This window comes from Astyanax mexicanus, chromosome 17 (genome assembly GCF_023375975.1).
Source record: "Astyanax mexicanus isolate ESR-SI-001 chromosome 17, AstMex3_surface, whole genome shotgun sequence".
Taxonomy (NCBI): Eukaryota; Metazoa; Chordata; class Actinopteri; order Characiformes; family Acestrorhamphidae; genus Astyanax; species Astyanax mexicanus.
The window spans coordinates 6,759,618-6,778,347 of record NC_064424.1 but is presented as its reverse complement, the minus strand read 5'-3'; the positions used below and the strand labels follow the sequence as shown (position 1 = coordinate 6,778,347).

Here is an 18,730-nt window from a genome sequence, read left to right as displayed (position 1 = left end):
AGAACAGAAAGAATAGAAACCACAGAAGAAAAGAAAGCAAACATTCAGGAATGTACAGTCAGACCCACCCTGATGATGTTGCTGATGCGGTTAGGGTGGTAGGCCATGTAAAACTGGTTCAATCGGTTCTTGTATGATTTTCTGATTTTAATTCCAAGCTATATTACTAACTAATGGCTTAAGACTGCAGATCAGAAAAAAAAACAAACCCACCATTTCAAAAATATAATATACTGTACAAACACTATATTACCAAAAGTATTCGCTCACTCATCCAAATCATTAAAGTCAGGTTCCAATCACTTTTATGGCCACAGGTGTATAAAACCAAGCGACAGGGTCAGAATGCATAAACAAAAGGGGTCAGACACTTCATGATCATACTGGTCTGTAAAAGAGGTGTGTTCAGATAAATGTAGGTAGGTAGGAAGATCAGTTTGTCGGTTGGTAGGTAGGTAGATAGGTAGGTGGGTAGGTAGGTTGGTAGGTAGGTAGGTGGGTAGGTAGGTAGGTAGGTAGGTGGGTAGGTAGGTAGGTGGGTAGGTAGGTTGGTAGGTAGGTGGGTAGGTAGGTAGGTAGGTAGGTAGGTAGGTAGGTTGGTAGGTAGGTGGGTAGGTAGGTAGGTAGGTGGGTAGGTAGGTAGGTAGGTAAGTAGGTGGGTAGGTAGGTAGGTTGGTAGGTAGGTAGGTAAGTAGGTAGGTTGGTAGGTTGGTAGGTAGGTAGGTAGGTGGGTAGGTAGGTAGGTAGGTAGGTCGGTTGCTCTGTCGGTAGGTAGGTAGGTAAGTAGGTCGGTTGCTCTGTTGTAGGTAGGCAGGTAAGTAGGTCGGTAGGTAGGTAGATTGACAGGTAGGCCAGTAGATAGGTCAGTAGGTACGTAGGCCAGTAGGTAGGTAGGTCGGACAGTAGGTCTGTCGGACGGACTGACAGTTGGTCAGTCGGTCAGTAGGTCGGTCGATCGGTCAGTAGGTTGGTCGGTAGGTAGGTCGGTAGGTACGTAGGCTGGTAGGTAGGTAGGTAGGTAGGTAGGTCGGACAGTAGGTCTGTCGGACGGACGGACAGTTGGTCAGTCGGTCGGTCAGTCGGTCAGTAGGTCGGTCGATCGGTCAGTAGGTTGGTCAGTAGGTAGGACGGTAGGTACGTAGGCCGGTAGGTAGGTATGTCAGACGGACGGACGTATCTTTAGTATCTGTGTAATGGAGGGAGTGCAAATAAACACAGTAAAACAACAATGAACACAAGTTGATGTGCATATTGTGAGGATAACTGATGTCATACTGATGCCATAAAAAGTGCAAGTATGCAGTTATATAAGAATTAGAATTTAGCAGTGCAAAGTTATTTTCCAGAAGGTTATTTAATTATAAAAATTGTTGCTTGCTTCTAGCCTGGATATGGGATGTACTCAGTCTGGAAAATCAAAAATAAATCAATAAAGAACTAAAAACATTTCTTTGACTTGTCTTTTCACCAGATCATTTTCTGAACACACCTTAAATTCAGAAACGAAACAAAAAGTTCAGGGTTTTTAAATAAAGACACGCCTTCCAGGGGTTTGCTTTATAAACCTGTTCTCAGACAGATCTCAGTCAGGTTGGACGTTTCATCACACAGGTGAGCAACTTACAGATTTAAATAATTTCCTTGCACAGCTGGTGTTTTTATTTTAGGTTATTTTTTAGTCAGATATTTTTTAGAATATCTAAAAACATATGTATTTATGTGTCAATGATTTATAAAATGCCAAAATCCATTAGCTCTTTAAATTGTTTTAAATAGCTAAAATGTTAAGATTTATAAATAAAATCTCACTTGCAGTGATCTGAACACACTCTGAGGACTTCATCATGTGGGCAGAAGACGACTTGGGTCCTCCAAGAGTTCCGTGTCTTGAGAGCCGTTCAGAGCCTGCAGAGGGAAAAGTGTACCTGATGTATCACGGCACTTCCCGATCTGCTGCTCTGAGTATCATGGCTCATGGCTTTAAGCAATCTGCAGGTGGCATGCTGGGGCGTGGTGTTTACCTCAGTCGTGATCTTAATAAAGCCAGCAGATACCCTGTGGATTTACCTGAGAACCAGAGAGTCGTCCTGCGTGTAAAAGTTAATGTAGGAAAAGTGAAGAAAATTGACCGTCAATATCACCCACTGCAGAAGAGCTGGCATGATCACGGGTACGACACTGCCTGGTGTCCCCCGGGGTGCGGCATGGTTAAGAGTGGTCTGGAAGAAGACTGTGTGTGGGATCCCAACCGTATCCAGGTTATTGATGCAATTTATCCAAGATCTCAAACTGGGTGCTGGAATGACCTGTAGTGTACTGTAAACTCACAGTTACCAGCAGAATGTTTTATACATTGCTGACATATGGTATGTACTGTATGTTAAATATAATATACACTGTACTGCACTGGTCTGGAGAATCAATGAGGAACAATAAATAAATCAATAAGGAACTGAAAATTTCCTTGACTTGTCTATTCTTGAACAAAAATATCATAGTAATGATTATATGTAATAATACACATTGGCTTATAATATTAGAATTAGCTTTTCTTCTGTGTTATATCACAAATAGGAGAACTTGTACTTATTCTTGTAACCTGTAAATCATCTTCTATGTGTATCAGTGTTTGTTACCCGCACACTTTGCAAAGTATTGCCAACTAACTCTATTGTACACAGAGTGCAACAATACAGAAGAAGACATAAATAAAATAAAATCAATTAAATAAACAATGATAAATAGTCAGCTTTGTCAAAGAGTTTTAGAAACAAAAACAAATCTCAAAACGATGGAGAAATGGTGAGCAGGGTAGCTGAAGAAGACCTAAAGGTTGCAGATGGGTTTGTTTAATTTAAGGTACCAGAGTTGGTTTAGGAGTTTCCTCCAACAGTTCAAAATGTATGTGTGTTTTCCCAGATATGGATTGTTATAGTGCACAATGCAGTCTGTTTGCCCACTGTGTGCATCCCACAGCCTGTATACAGACAAACCCACTGAACCGATCTAAACTCTGCCCTGTTAATAACCATTGTATCTGCTTTAGTTACAAACAAAGAGAAATAAAAACATAATAAAATTATTTTTAACATTATTTATTTATATATTATTTATTATATTTTTTTATGAAGATCAATCAGCTTTAAAAGGAGACCAATAATAAATGTACAGCACCAAGTAACATATACAGTATTGTGCAAATGTTTTAGGCACCTGTGGGAATTTTTAGCAAAGAATAAACACAGTAAAATAAGTGTTTATTAGCTCAGTAAAACACCAGCATTACAATAAATACAAACAGCAATTTTACAAAAAGCTGAGCTTTTACAGCCCTGTTTTCCTTAAAACATCTAATCTCTCCTCATCTGAGTTTAATAGAGTTATTTCTAGTTCTCATCATATTAATCAACACCTGGTTTGGTAAATTGGTAAATTTGGTAACTCTGGTGAGCTGCTGATGGAACTGAACATATACACATGCTGGCTGAGGAGCTTCCAGGAGAAATCTGGAATCTCTACACTTTGTTCTTCAGCTCGGCTCACAGGATATAACATACATAGTTAAACATTTAAAAATGCTTGTTACGTTTTACTGTATGTATGTTTGATTGCATCTGTTTAAATAATATGTGGCAAAAACACTCATATTGCTAAGATAAATGGATTAGTGTACTTTGCTTTGGTTAAACTTTTGCACAGTACTGTGAATCTTTAATTTATTGGAAAGCATTTCAGGAAAACAGGCAGAATAGAAACCACAGAAGAAAAGAAACCAAACACTCAGGAATGTACAGTTAGACCCACCCTGATGATGATGCTGATGTGGTTATGGTGGTAGGCCATGTAAAACCGGTTCAATCATTTTTTTTATGTTTTGTACGTTATATTACTAACTAATGGCTTGAGAGTGCAGTTTAGACTGATAATGCTCTAGAGTCTAGACCAGCGTTTCTCAACCTTTTTTCTATCACGGCACCCTTTAAATATATGCGAGATGTCAAGGCACCCCAGTTTACGGCCGGGGCGGGGGGGGGGGGGGGGGGGGGTGCTGGCGCAGTACTTCAGGTGAGAACGAGGGGTGTTGCTGGCGGAATATGAAATAAAATAGCGCGTGCATCGCGTGGGGGGACAAAAACTTTACAGTGTGTCCCAATTTAGGGGCTGCATCCTTCAGAGGCTGTATTCGAAGACAGATTGCGTCACAGCTGCGCAGTAATACACCGCCTCTGTGGGTCGCATCCTTCAGAGTATGCTGCCTGTGAATTGGGACACACCCCGACACGAGCTGACTCTGGAAAGGAAATATGCACGTGAGGCGCAATATTCTGACGGCACCCCCGATGAAGCCAGACGGCACCCCAGGGTGCCGCGGCACCCTGGTTGAGAAACACTGGTCTAGACTACTTCACCTGTTTTTACACTTTATTACCTGAATGAATGAACCACTGAAATAATATGAGCTATTACTAATATTATGTAACTATTATATTAACTCTTCTATTGCAGCTGCACAAATCATGGCTTATGGATTTAACCCTTCTGCTGCCAGCATTCCAGACATCCCACCCTGCAAAAACTTGCTTCAGGGAAGTAGCATTAAGGCCTCTATGCCAGCCCTCTCCTTTTTGTCGATAATTTGTCTTTGTAATAAAACTAAATATGTGTATTAAAATCAGTACGCACTATATAATATATATATTTTTTATGGAACTGATAGAATACCACCGAAAAGGGTCCTTTTTCTCTGTTCTAGGAGAAAAAATAGTGTAAAATAGGGCACATTGTTCATGCTATCAGATGGGAATTAAAAATATAAAAAAAATGATTAAGTTGTGTTTATTGGTTTCACATTTTGATCATATGCAATTATTTTTAGGTTAAATGAACAAATCATTTTACAGAGTATTAAAATGTTCAGTTGCACTGTCCTGTGCAAGAAACGAAACAAAAAGTTCAGTGTCCGTACATAAAGACACGCCTTCCAGGGGTTTGCTTTATAAACCTGTTCTCAGACAGATCTCAGTCAGGTTGGACTTTTCATCACACAGGTGAGCAACTTACAGATGCAAATCATTTCCTTGTACAGCCAGTGTTTTTATTTTACCAATAAAGTGTGTGTTAACTATTAGTAGTGCTATATAATTTCATGGAAGTTGAATAGTTGGAGAATTTGACAAAATTGTTCATGTTGGTGATTTTTTAAGTCAATACTTTGCTTTTACAATGTAGAATATCTGAAAACATATGTATTATTTGTGTATGTGTCACTGATTTATAGAACAGCGACATTTATTAACTTTTTTAATGGTTTTAAATACCTAAAATGCTCAGATTTACAAGTAAAATCTCACTTGCAGTGATCTGAATACACTCTGTGGACTTCATCATGTGGGCAGAAGACGACTTGGGTCCTCCAGGAGTGCCGAGTCTTGAGAGCCGTTCAGAGCCTGCAGAGGGAAAAGTGTATCGGATGTATCACGGCACTTCCCGATCTGCTGCTCAGATGATCATGGCTCATGGCTTTGAGCGATCTGAAGGTGGCATGCTGGGGTGTGGTGTTTACCTCAGTCGTGATCTTAATAAAGCCAGCAGATACCCTCTGAATTTACCTGAGAACCAGAGAGTCGTCCTGCGTGTAAAAGTTAATGTAGGAAGAGTGAAGAAAATTGACCGTCAGGGTCACCCACTGCAGAAGAGCTGGCACGATCACGGGTACGACACTGCCTGGTGTCCCCCAGAGTGCGGCATGGTTCCCAGTGGTCTTGAAGAAGACTGTGTGTGGGATCCCAACCGTATCCAGGTTATTGATGCAATTTATCCAAGATCTCAAACTGGCCACTGGAATGACCTGTAAACTCACAGTTATCAGCAGAAGGTTTTATACATTGTTGACTTACAGTATGCACTGTATGTTAAGTATGTTAAATATGATATACACTGTACTGGAGAATCCAAAATAAATCAATAAGGAACCGAACATTCCCTTGACTTGTCTTTTCTTGAACAAAAATATTATAACAATGATTATATGTAATAATACATATTGGCTAGTAATATTATAATTAGCTTTTCTTCTATTTTCCATCACGAATAGGAGACCTTGTATTTATTCTTGTAACCTGTGAATCATCTTCTATTGTACATATGCAGTGTATCAGTGTTTGTTACTTGCACACTTTGCAAAGTATTGCCAACTACTGTATCTCTATTGTACACAGTGTGTACAGTTTTTATTGTACACAACAACAATAGAAGTAGACCTTAATAAAGAGGTGATGGTAAAGACTTAAAGGAAAGGCTTAATTAGGTCTAAAGTAAAAAAGTTGTGGGCTCTGGAATATAATTTTATTTAAATAGACTAAGAGTTCTAAAAACAAAAACAAATCTCCAAATGATTGGTGAATAGGCCAGCTGAAGAAGACCTGAGGGTGCATCCACACAAATACAAAGCAGCTTCTTGTGTGCCGGAACTGGCAGAATTGGACATTCCTAGCATGTTCGACTTCTAGCACTGGGGTCCTGGGTTCAAGTCCCTATCTGGGTGGAGTTTTCATGTTCTCCCCATATCAGTGTGGTTTACTCCCACAGACCAAGAACATAGAGATCAAATTAAATCTGATCAGTCTGAATAGCCCTGGTGTGTGGGTGTGAGTGTATTTACAAATTTATATATGTTTGAATGTCTGGATATGGATTGTTGTAGTGCAAAATGCAGTCCTATAGGTGTGCAGGTGTGTCCTGGTTGAGTGCTGATTAGACTGTATGTAGGGTGTTGATTGTAAAGCATCCATGGATATCTAGAAAGGCTAGATCGAATGGGTTAACACATTACCGCTGACAGCACTAGTTAACCCTTGTGTGGTGTTCATATTTTTGTTACTCGTTTACTTTGTTACTTGTATTTAATTCAGCAAAATTAAGCAAATTTACATTAAAATGCTTTACACACGCTCGCTTCACCTAAATTGCAAGCAATATAAACAGCTTACATGGTTAATATTTGCCCTTTACCTTTCTTATGTTACATTTCTTTCAAAAAGTGCTACTCTTTTTTTTATTAGTTTTTTAATAAAATGTAAAAGAAAATGAATTAAACTCAAGATATGAGTAGAAAATTTGTTTAGTTTAAAATTTACAAATGAAGCAATGTGTATTAGCCCTTGGCCAATCAGACTGTATGTAATACAAATGTGTGTGTGTGTGTGGGGGGGGGGGGGGTACAGTGTGTGTTTATCGAAAATGTGTTTTGATATATGTTTTTCACAAAAAAAATGAGCCAATGCCAATGAGTTTGAGTTAGAAAAAATATTTTTTTAGTATCATTTGATGAAAAATGAAAACGGGTCCCACAGACACAAACACCACACAAGGGTTAAAATAATACTTTTAATTTAAAAAATGTTGCTCCCTCAAAAAGGTCAGATGGTACAGTATGTCAAATTAGATATAGCCTACACTGACAGGGACTAGATATTTGCGAATATTCAAAAGAGGCTTTCTTAACAAAGGACAATGCAAATCATAAACAGGGACAGGCAGGGCAAGTTTACGGTACAGAGTTAAAGTAAAGCACATAATTAAGCATTATGACCCTTCCACACCCATGCAAAGCAGCTTCTTTACCCAGAGTGTGCTGGAACTCACCAAGGGTGTCAAATAACACTAACAATACTTTGTTACCTTACGTAAGTAATTATCTGAACTTTCTACTACTTACTACTCCCCCAACCACAAGGCAATGGGGCCATGAAGTCACTGGTTGACGTCTACACCCTAACGTCTCTCTGATCAACCCATATTTCTGAGGAATTTCTTTTACTAGCTACTGCAGACAAGGCAGGCTGAGAAAGAGTTTTATATACAGCATGTATATACAACTCATATACAAACCCATTGTATTTCTCAAAGAACATAAAAAAAAAATTAGCGGAAGGAGACCTTAAAGAAATGTAATACATCCCTTTTGTGCTTTTCAAGACACACAAAATGTACTTTTCCCGTCGTTATGATAGCAAAGTCATACCGACAGGCCCTAAATTTAGCTGCACAGTGCGTGGTTAATGGATCAATGGAGTACTTGTCTTTGAACTGATTTGGCTCAAGTCACAGTTCTAAATCTGGGGTGGGTTTCCCGAAAGCTTCGTAACGCTAAGAACTTCGTTAACTCGTACTTAAGATTGATCGTTAATTAAAGAGTGTTTCCCAAACCCGTGCGTAACTAAAGTACTACGTAAACTCACTCGCAGATTAACGAGTGCTCTGACCCAGTCGTTATTCTTAAAGAGCTTCTTTAGGGGATCTCGACTGGCAGTTCAGCACCTTAAACACCAGGGACCGCCAATTTTGAAGAAGAAATATATTATTTCCGTGGCTGAACAATTATATTATATTACTATTAATTATAATCAATTATATTATTATATAATTATCAATATTATTATATTATATTATGTTATGTTATGTTATGTTATGTTATGTTATGTTATGTTATGTTATGTTATGTTATGTTATGTTATGTTATGTTATATTATAATGCCAACTTTGTCTGTGGCTTGTAGTATAACTGGGCATATTGGAATTGACCAATCAAACCCACGAATAAATCATTAAAATCCAGATTAGCGATGCTGGAGTTCTTGACATTAATGCTGCAAGAAATGCAATCAGTGAATTCCTGCAGATGATGCTCACGGTTTAAGCAAAGCTGCAAAGTAGGTCCGGTGCAGGGGACGCCTGCGGTGTCTTTAATCCCACCTACACGTATTGTAAAGGGTATCGGTGAATGTGCAGGTAATATTTAATAATATTCCTTATTCAGGTGCTTCTAACCAACATTGTGGCCGTTCATCTGGGCAAACTCTGGGGTGTGTCAACTCGCAAATATATAAGTACCAGTCAAAAGTTGGACACGTCTCATTTAATTATTTTATTTTTTATTTTTTTACATTGGCGATTAATATTAAAACCATGAAAACGATTAATTGACGCATATGGAATTGTCTAGTAAACAAAAAGGTGCATGGCCTTCACAATCCCCTGACCTAAACTCAACTGAGTGATTTAGGATGAGCAGGAGCCTCATAGAGTGTATATAAAACATATTTTTATATACATATGTATAAGTATTATTATATTATTTTTATATAATTTATTTTTTATATATTTTATATTATTTTTATATAATTATTATTAATAATAATAATAATAATAATAATAATAATAATAATAATAATAATAATAATATAATAATAATAATAATAATAATACATTAATATTACTATCAATATTACTATTAATAATATTAGTATAATATCTATTAATATAATATATATTAACTATAATAATTTAAAAAAAGTAAGAAAAGTTTAATGTTTTAAAATAGATTAGATTTTTTATTATTTATTTAGTCATGTGTATCTTTAGGAGTATTTTATTAATGCCAAAGTACATCCTTTTGTAATTTAAATTTCAGAATATGTATAATGTTGATGATTACAACACAGTTCTACGTTTTTATGGTCTAATAGTGAATAAATACTGCATATATGCAGTGTTGAATCGATATTTGTGGATCGATTGAGCGCGCTGTGTCGGAGGAGGAGTCAACAAAGACGTTCTTTAACCTTGTTCGTTAATTTTCACTTTGCGAAGCTCTTTGGGAAACACTCGCAGAACTGGCTCGTTCTTTACTCACGTCATTCGTTAGTTCGTTCGTTATTCCCTAAGATTGATCGTTTTCGGGAAACCCACCCCTGATCTGAATCTGTCTGAACTTTGCAAATAGAACAAATCTTTTTTTATTACTAACTTTTGTTATTCCAGAAACAGGTAAAACCAAAAATTCAGGATCCTTATGTAAAGATATGAGTTAATTTTGTAGACATGCCTTCGCAGCGTTTGCTATACAAACCCATTCTCAGACAGATCTCAATCAGTTAGGAGGGGTCATCACTCAGTTGCATAACATGCAGGTCATCATTTCAGTAAATGATCTCAGTAAATCATTTCCTGGTACAGCTGATTCTCTGTAACACTGCCTGTTAACTATAAATAGTGATACTGTTACCAGTGTCAGGATATGGCTGCCTGTACCTATAGGTAACTGTATGCAGGTTTTATTCAAAAAGAAAAACAAAACAATTAAACAGAAAAACATTTTTCATTCACAGGTAAGTTCCTAACTCTTAGTTCTCAATTTCATCTTATAATCAACATTTTTCCCTTTTTTCCAGATATTAAGTACTTAAGTTAATTTCTCATACTATTAATATGTGTGCCTTATGGGCTTAGCAAGACCACTAACAGTCTTTATAAGCCCATTCTAAACATTCTAAACAGCTTAGCTAGAGCTTCTTTGGATAGGGAAATTAGAATATTATATACTGTAAGACCAATTGGCAGTGTGGGCAGTGTGCCGAGTCCTGCTGGAAAATGAAATCTACATCTCCATAAATGTTGCAGAGCAGAGGAAAGCATGAAGTGCTGTAATATTTTGCAGGAAAACTCTGCACTGACTTTAGACTTGATAATAAAACACAGTGGATCAACACCAGCAGATGACATGTCTCTCCAAACCATCACTGATCATCAGTAAATTTCACATTTCATTTGTAAATCAAGGGAGCAGAGTCTGGAGGACGAGTGGAGAGACACACAGTCCAAACTGCTTGAGGTCTAGTGTGAAGTTTCCACCAATCAGTGATGGTTTGGAGAGACGTGTCATCTGCTGGTGTTGATCCACTGTGTTTTATCATCAAGTCTAAAGTCAGTGCAGTTTTGTTTTACCACAAAATCTTACAGCACTTCATATTTCCCTCTGCTAACAACTTTAATGGAGATGCAGATTTCATTTTCCAGCAGGATTTGGCACACTGCCCACACTGCCAAAAGTACCAATTTGTTGTAAATAATATTCTAATTTTCTGAGACACTGATTTTTTTTATTGGCTGTAAGCCATAAACATCGACAATACATGAAATAAACTTGAAGAAATAAGAAAGAAATAAACTGTGTGTAATACATCTATATAATACAGTATATAATAGAGTTTCACATTTTAAACTGAGTTACTAAAACAAAGTAACTTTTCAATTATTTTCTATTTTTTTTACATGTGCTTATATATTGTGTTATAAAGCTGCTTGTTTGATTAGAAAATGAAATAAATGTAATGAATAGTCAGAACCAACATTAACACAACAATATCAACTATAAACAACCATTTCTGCTCTCTAACACTACATACAAAAAAATTACACTGGGATGTTAAGCTGTGTTTTACATTACCTCAAAAACTAGTGTAATAATAATTACTTAATTTTTCAATGTTTTTTTATGTATTTATATGACATTTTGTACATTTTAACAGCTCAGTATAATCTTCTGGGTTGTCTTATTTAGAACATCTGTGGACTCAAAAAGGCCCTTGACCTTATTTAATCACAGTGAACTTTGGTCCTCTGCTTTAAAATCTTCTGATTAGACTATGAACGTTAACTTCCTGCTGGTGTCTGGGTGCAGTAATGAACAGGATGATGGCAGGGATGTTTAACACCTTAAATCCTGTGTAATGTGTAAGATGGCATGCCAGGAGTGACATTAAGTTATCCTAAAGCAGTGTGTAAGACTGGTGGAGGAGAACATGCCAAGATGCATGAAAACTGTGATTAAAAACCAGGGTTATTCCACCAAATATTGATTTATAAACTCTTAAAACTTTCTGAATATGAATTTGTTTTCTTTGCATTATTTGAGGTCTGAAAGCTCTGCATCTTTTTTGTTATTTCAGCCATTTCTCATTTTCTGCAAATAAATGCTCTAAATCACAATATTTTTATTTGGAATTTGGGAGAAATGTTGTCTGTAGTTTATAGAATAAAACAACAATGTTCATTTTACTCAAACATAAACCTTTAAATAGCAAAATCAGAGAAACTGATTCAGAAACTAAAGTGGTCTCTTAATTTTTCCAGAGCTGTAGTTTCTGTCCTTCAGATTTTAATTCATCCTTTTTATATATTTGCAGTGATCTGAATACAGTCTCTGGACTTCATCATGTGGAAACAAGATGTTTTACGTCCTCTAAGATTGCAAAGTCTCCTGGAGATCTGTAGAGAGCCTGCAGAAGGAAGAGTGTATCGGATGTATCACGGCACTTCTCGATCTGCTGCTCGGATGATCGTGGCTCATGGATTTAAACAGTCTGCAGACGGCATGCTGGGGCGCGGTGTTTACCTCAGTTGTGATATTAATAAAGCCAGCAGATACCCTGTGAATGTACCTGAGACAGAGAGAATTATTCTGAGTGTAAATGTTCATGTTGGAAGAGTGAAGAAAATTGACCGTCAGGGTCACCCACTGCAGAAGAGCTGGCATGATCTTGGGTACGACACTGCCTGGTGTCCTCCAGGGTGCGGCATGGTTTCCACTGGTCTTGAGGAAGACCAGTGTGGGATCCGAGGCGTATCCAGGTTGTTTTGGTTGACTGCTGGACACAGATTTGATTTGTATAATTTTTAAATATGATAAAAATATGTTAAGTATGATAAATACTGGTAATGTAAGGGTTTAATGAACTCAGACGTCTACAGAAACATTTTGCCTTTCAATCTAAAGAAAGATGGAACCAAACTGACTGGGAGATCCTTCATCATGCAGCAACAAAAAAAAAAAGCATCACATAAGTTTAGTGATGTCAGTGGATCACAGACTGGATGCAGTTACTGCAAACAAAGGATTTGCAACTAAATATTCATTCTTATTCACTGTAATCTACATTGTCTGGCCAAAAATAAAACGTTGACACAAAAAAAAGGTCACACACTCTAATTGTGACCTCAATCTCATGCTCCCTAAATCACTCTTTCACAATTCCAGCCCCATTAATCCTGGCCAAGATTGTTATCTTGTTATATACCCGTTCTATCAGGGAAGAAAAAATCCATTGATGGAATAACCTGGTCTATATTCAGTATATTCAGGTAGTCAGCTGACCTCATTCTTTCAGCAGCACATACTGTTGCTGAACCTAAACCTGCAGACCAACTGCAGCACCAACCAACCCCACATCATTTACTTACTTAAATCCAGGTGGAGACTTTTTATTTTTTGGCCAGGCAGCATATTTTATCTGTTCTAGTACTTGAAAAATTGGTGGGTTCAAAATAAATGTCTTTAAAAATATTTTTGTTTTGTAAAACCCAAATAATAAATTATTTAATTTCTTGACATTTATTTTGTTGCATATTATTTTTGTACAGTTACAGAAATGACAAAAATATATTATTTTTTAACAAAGAAGTCTTTTATTTCACAGTATTACAGTTAAAATCTGTTAAAACACAGTTATTTCATGCATTCCACCTTTAGAAAATCACATGACAATTATTCTTGTACTTTTTTTCACCCCAAAAACACAACAAATGTACAGGAAATTACTGCAAAAGTTTACATGGAAAACTTATTTTTTGTACCAATTGTTCCAATATTTGTGGTCAAATATCCAACAATAGTAATTTTGCAAGTTTTCGTTGATGGTTAAGAAAAGCATCTGGTCAAGGAGTAACTAGCTAAATACAGTTTAATCAAATAAAATAAGTTGTATGCATATGTGTATTTCACCATTAAAACATCTAGAATTCAATCAAAAGGAAGATGGATGTTCACAAGCCATTACACAGTGATAATCTCTTCAAATTGTTTCACTCGGAGTGACATTAGGTCACCCAAAAGCAGTATGTAAGACTCAGTGTTGGGCACGTTACTTTGAAAAAGTAATTAGTTATAGTTACTCGTTACTTCTCCAAAAAAGTAACTGAGTTACTAACGGAGTTACTCCACTATAAAAGTAACTAGTTACCAGTAAAAGTAACTATCGCGTTACTTTTTATTATTCGCCCGTCAAAAAAAAAAGGAAATCAATTATGTATTTACTATTATTATTAGAAAAAAAACAAACGAAAATAAACCCAATATGTTGACAAAAATATAATCTAACGAATTACAAAAAATAAAAACGAAATTCTTCACAGAACCAAAGAAAATTACTAAAACATATAATACTGAAAAAAACGGAAAAAACGGAAAAACGCGTCTGGGGATGGAGTTAAACAAACCAAGCCACACTCAAAGGAAATATGTATATATAAAAAAAAACAAAATAATGGACGAAAACAACAATCTAATGACCGTTAAAATATTATTAATATAACAGTTTCACCAAAAGAGAATAGAGCTTAGATCGGCCCAAAAAATCCGACCCGACCCAGCCCGAGCCCGTGCACATTCTGCCCAAGCCCGAACCATGAACTGTCATTATGAGACCCAAACCATAAACTGTCTGTTTTCGGGCTGATTGAATGAGCGAAATATAATCAGAATTATGTTAATTAACACTGTAACATAGCATAAAACTATTATTTAATTAAAATGATTTTAAGAACAGCTACACACAGTGCTGCAAGTCAAACGCGGAGGTGTTCACGTGCGCCCAGAGCTACGTGATTACATTTTTCACTTTATTATAGTTTAATTCAGTAAGTTTTAATTTGTTTTTAGGGTGGGCTTGCTAGTTTTTATTAGTTTTCACACATCTCATCAGAGAGATCAATCTAATAAACGTGAGAGAGAGAGAGAGAGAGAGAGCAAGGGCGTAGGAGCGGGCTTGATATTGGGGGGGACACATTTGCCAATATGAACCCAAGCCCACCCAATAGTTTCCTAGAACAACATTTGTGGAAATTACTTTTAATTAAAAGTAAATTATTATTATAAGGTGATTTTACAACCTAAACATGTTACTCCACATTACTACTGTTGTTAGAAAAATTATGCAAGCAATTATTATTCTTGTTATTATTATTATTATTATTATTATTATTATTATTATTATTATTATTATTATTATTATTATTATGTATTGGCATGTCAATTCTGTTGTATATTTACATTTTCTCCTGCACTTTTATTTTTTCTACTGAGAGCTCTTCTTAAGATGGTGTCCTTTTATGTAAAAGAATTTAACTTTACGTTTCATAGAGACTTTTATAAACGTCAGGATATGTGGTCTTACTGTGAAATACAAATGAACAGAAGTCACGTTACAGCAGTGTTTCTCAACCCAGTTCTTATATATTCTACTGCATATTAAAACTGTTCTGCATATTCTAGAGCTTCCTCTGGTGGATATACATGATTAATTTAGGCTCCATAGGGGGCTAAAGGATTTTAACAGGTAAACTCAGTAAATGACTGTTTATTAGCTGATCAGGTGGAAAACACTAGTTTAGGGCAGTGATCGGGGTTAAGTAACTGCTTTAAACTACCAACCTAAAGTACTGTACGAAATTCTGGCTATCCTCTACATCCAGCTTCTAGATTACTAGTTAGTTAAATCAATTTTCGTTCATTATAGCTCACAGTAAGTCCTGTAATCCTAAATGAATAAACAGTTTGAAAATTAAAGTGATTAGCTGATCAGGTACAGGGAAACATTACATATATATTTTATTTTTTTCCTTTAACCCTGACTCCCAATCTAGCTAATTCCAAAGATAAACTAACTCACTCTCACAGCTGCAGTTTATTAATCACAGTGAGTTTAATCTGTGTGCTGATTCAGAGACGTGTATTTTTAACCAGCTATCAGAAACATATCATCACAGTTGAAGTGGTTAGCCTATCGTTACCTTTCTTTTAGAAAAATCTCCGTATATCCAGATCTGTTTTAAAATCAGCTGAAGATGCTGCGTCCCGATCCCGCTGCTAAATCTCACAGCGAGGGGGCGGGGCTTCCCCAACAGCAAACTGCCTCTGCTCCGCGCGCCGCAAAACCAGCAAGCTGATTGGCTGTTTCTACTGAGAGGCGTGACTTAATACCTGAACCGGCTCCGTGATTGGTCCGGTCTGTCTCCTCATTAATAGTACAGCTGACCTGAGCGAACTGATATCATTTTTGGGGGGGACAAATCCACCTGTTTCTAATATTGGGTGGGACATGTCCCACCCATCCCCCCCGGTTCCTACGCCTATGAGAGAGAGAGAGAGAGATTTGCTTGTTCTGGAATGAGCTACTCTCAGGTAAATGTTCTCACACACTGTATCTCCTGTTTCTCTTTCATCTGCCTTGCGCTCATATTGTAATCCCATATAATCTGCAGTTTTTCAGTGTTTTCTGTCGTATTTTGCGGCTAGCGCGAGCGCTTTACACAAGAACTAACGGACCACGAGGTGCCGCGCGCTCGGCAACACCGCCCGCTGTACAACTCCGCTGTACAACAGCGCTTATAAATAAATTAAACACGAAAATTCAGTAATTTTAGTTCGTTTTAGTTAGTTTTATAAACACAAAATACAGTTCGAGATAGTTATGTTTTTTTCCTTTTAATTACCGTTTTTATTAGTTTCAGTTAACACAAATGTTTTTTCACTTTCAGTTTTCGCTATTTCGTTCGCTTTAGTGAACAATAATAATTGGTTACTTAGCAACATTGTGATTATCACACCAGAGCTTTATATAAAATAAAAATATGAGCCTGATTTTGGGACGGTCTTTGGGTCAGGTCCGGTTCGGGCAGAGAATCTAAGCTCTAAAAGAGAAAGCAGCAGCATCACAAAAACCGGAGCAGCTAAAAAAAGCTTAACGTCCTTAAATCGGAACTTGGCCTGTCCACGGCAATCACTGAATTAATTAGAGCACGCAAATCGTCACAATTGTGCCTCACTTCACCACGCCAAACCACAGGCACAGCGGCCAGAAACTCAAGTTCACCGGAAAGAAGAGGGGTTAACCAGGGCAAAGCAAAGTTACAACAAAAAAAAAATTCATACAGCGGCTAAAGTAACGTGCAGTAACGGGGTGTCGGAAATGGTAACGGCGTTATAGTTACAGTCAGAGTAATTAGTTAGATTACTCGTTACTGAAAAAAGTAACGGCGTTAGTAACGCCGTTAGTTTTAACGCCGTTACTCCCAACACTGGTAAGACTGGTGGAGGATAACATGCCAAGGCGCTAAATCTGTGAATAGAAATCAGGGTTATTGAACCAAATACTGATTTCTGAACTCTTCCTAAGTTAAAATATTAGTATTGTTGCTTCTAATCGAACCTAATCGACCTTTCTCAATTTCTGAAAATAAATGCTATAATTGACAATATTTTTATTGGGAAATTTACTCATATGTATATCTGTAACTACTATTAAAAACTATCATCCTTAAGGCTTTCAGATTGCAGGCTAGAGATAGTCCTGCACCATTATATCTTGGTATATTCTGTTTAGCTCATGTTGAACCTACAGAAGTATTGACCCCATGAATCAGTTATCATTTAAACAATTAGCACAGCATTTGGAGGACCACAGGGTTCCATTGCAGGGCCACTAAAATTAACGTTAGTGATGACTGTAATGTAGTTATTATCTGGCCCAGATTATAGGTAGGAAATCTGAACAATGATGTTAAGAAGGTCATTAAAGCTTAGACTAAATATTAGACTTTAAATTTATTTTATTAATTGCACAAGCATAACCAACAGTAGTGTTTAGCTTTAACCACAACCAAACAATTCCTCAATTTATTAGGCATTAAGCATTTCATTAATCAGCTCTTTACACATGCATGCTTATGCATGAAAACACATATATCTTTTTTACAGCTCCAGCACTTCTCTAAAGCATGTTTATCCGCTGTGTGCATCCCACAGCCTGCACACTTACTGCCTGCTGGCCCACTCTGACCCGGCGCTGCTCCGGTTCCCTGCTGCTTTATAAGGTTCTCCAAAGACGTCTTTAATCCAGAGTCAGTGCAGTGAGCTATACCCACCACAGCCAGTCGCTTCGGATCCCAGACACAGTCCTCCTCCATGCCGCCCATGCTGGAGGGCAGCCAGGCTGTGTCATACCCCTGCTGGTGCCACGTGGTCTGAAGATGCAAGCTTTGGGAGTCAATCTTCTTCACCTTCCCCACTCTTACCCTCAGCTGGAGCACCACCCTCTCATTGGGGCCACAGAACCCTGGGTAGGACATGGCCTTGTTAATGTCTCTGCTGCAGTAGACTCCAGGTCCCAGAGTTCCTCCTGCAGACGGTCTGAATCCTGATGAGATGATAGTTGGGGCGGTGTTCTTGTGTGTACCATGGTACATCGTGTAGCCGTGACTTCTCTTTGGAGCCTGGCCTGGCTGCAGGTGCTTTGTTTTTTCAGCGCAGGCCTCCCACCCACTGAACTTGATTGGCATATTTCCTGTTTTTTTTTTTTGTGTGTGTGAATATAAGAATAGGCATGTGTAAATGCAGTGAATTCAGTACAGCTGATATTCAGTATACAGTACACAGTATACAGAATACAGTACATATACATTCTTTTTTTGTTCTTAGAATATCTGTATTTAAACTCCCTCCCCAAGCATTGTTGCCAGATTTAACAGTTCCATGCCAAACTGGACACATTGTGTTTAAAATGCTTATACTTGCACGATCATACCCACTTTAATTGCCCCTTTATAAGCACTGCATGCATTCATTCACTTTACCAGCCTTAAGCTTCTATACCTCTATATTTGTGCTAATGTGCTAAAAAACTTTATTTGTACCATCATACCTAACTGGTACACTCTCACTCTTATATGGCACTATTGCCTTGTGACCACTTCATTTTCTGAATTAGTTTCTCTGATGTTGCTATTTATAGGAATACATTTGAGTAAAATGAACATTGTTGTTTTATTCTATAAA

At 37.3% G+C, this 18,730-nt stretch overlaps 2 protein-coding genes across 2 annotated transcripts in view; one reads left to right on the top strand and one right to left on the bottom strand.

The window, feature by feature from the left end:
* Nucleotides 1–5,977, top strand: part of gig2e (grass carp reovirus (GCRV)-induced gene 2e) — a 28,652-nt gene extending 22,675 nt beyond the window's left edge. Inside the window, 2 exon segments of the mRNA XM_049466606.1 lie at nucleotides 1,895–2,293; nucleotides 5,341–5,977. Coding sequence (XP_049322563.1) covers nucleotides 1,895–2,293; nucleotides 5,341–5,854 — 913 coding nt within the window. The 3' untranslated portion in view covers nucleotides 5,855–5,977.
* An 11,164-nt stretch (nucleotides 5,978–17,141) lies between these two features.
* LOC103022870 (uncharacterized) lies at nucleotides 17,142–18,244 on the bottom strand. The gene has a single exon (XM_015605988.3). It carries the CDS (start codon nucleotides 18,232–18,234, stop codon nucleotides 17,599–17,601), a length of 636 nt encoding a protein of 211 aa, XP_015461474.3. The 5' UTR covers nucleotides 18,235–18,244; the 3' UTR covers nucleotides 17,142–17,598.
* Between the last annotated feature and the right edge of the window lie 486 nt (nucleotides 18,245–18,730).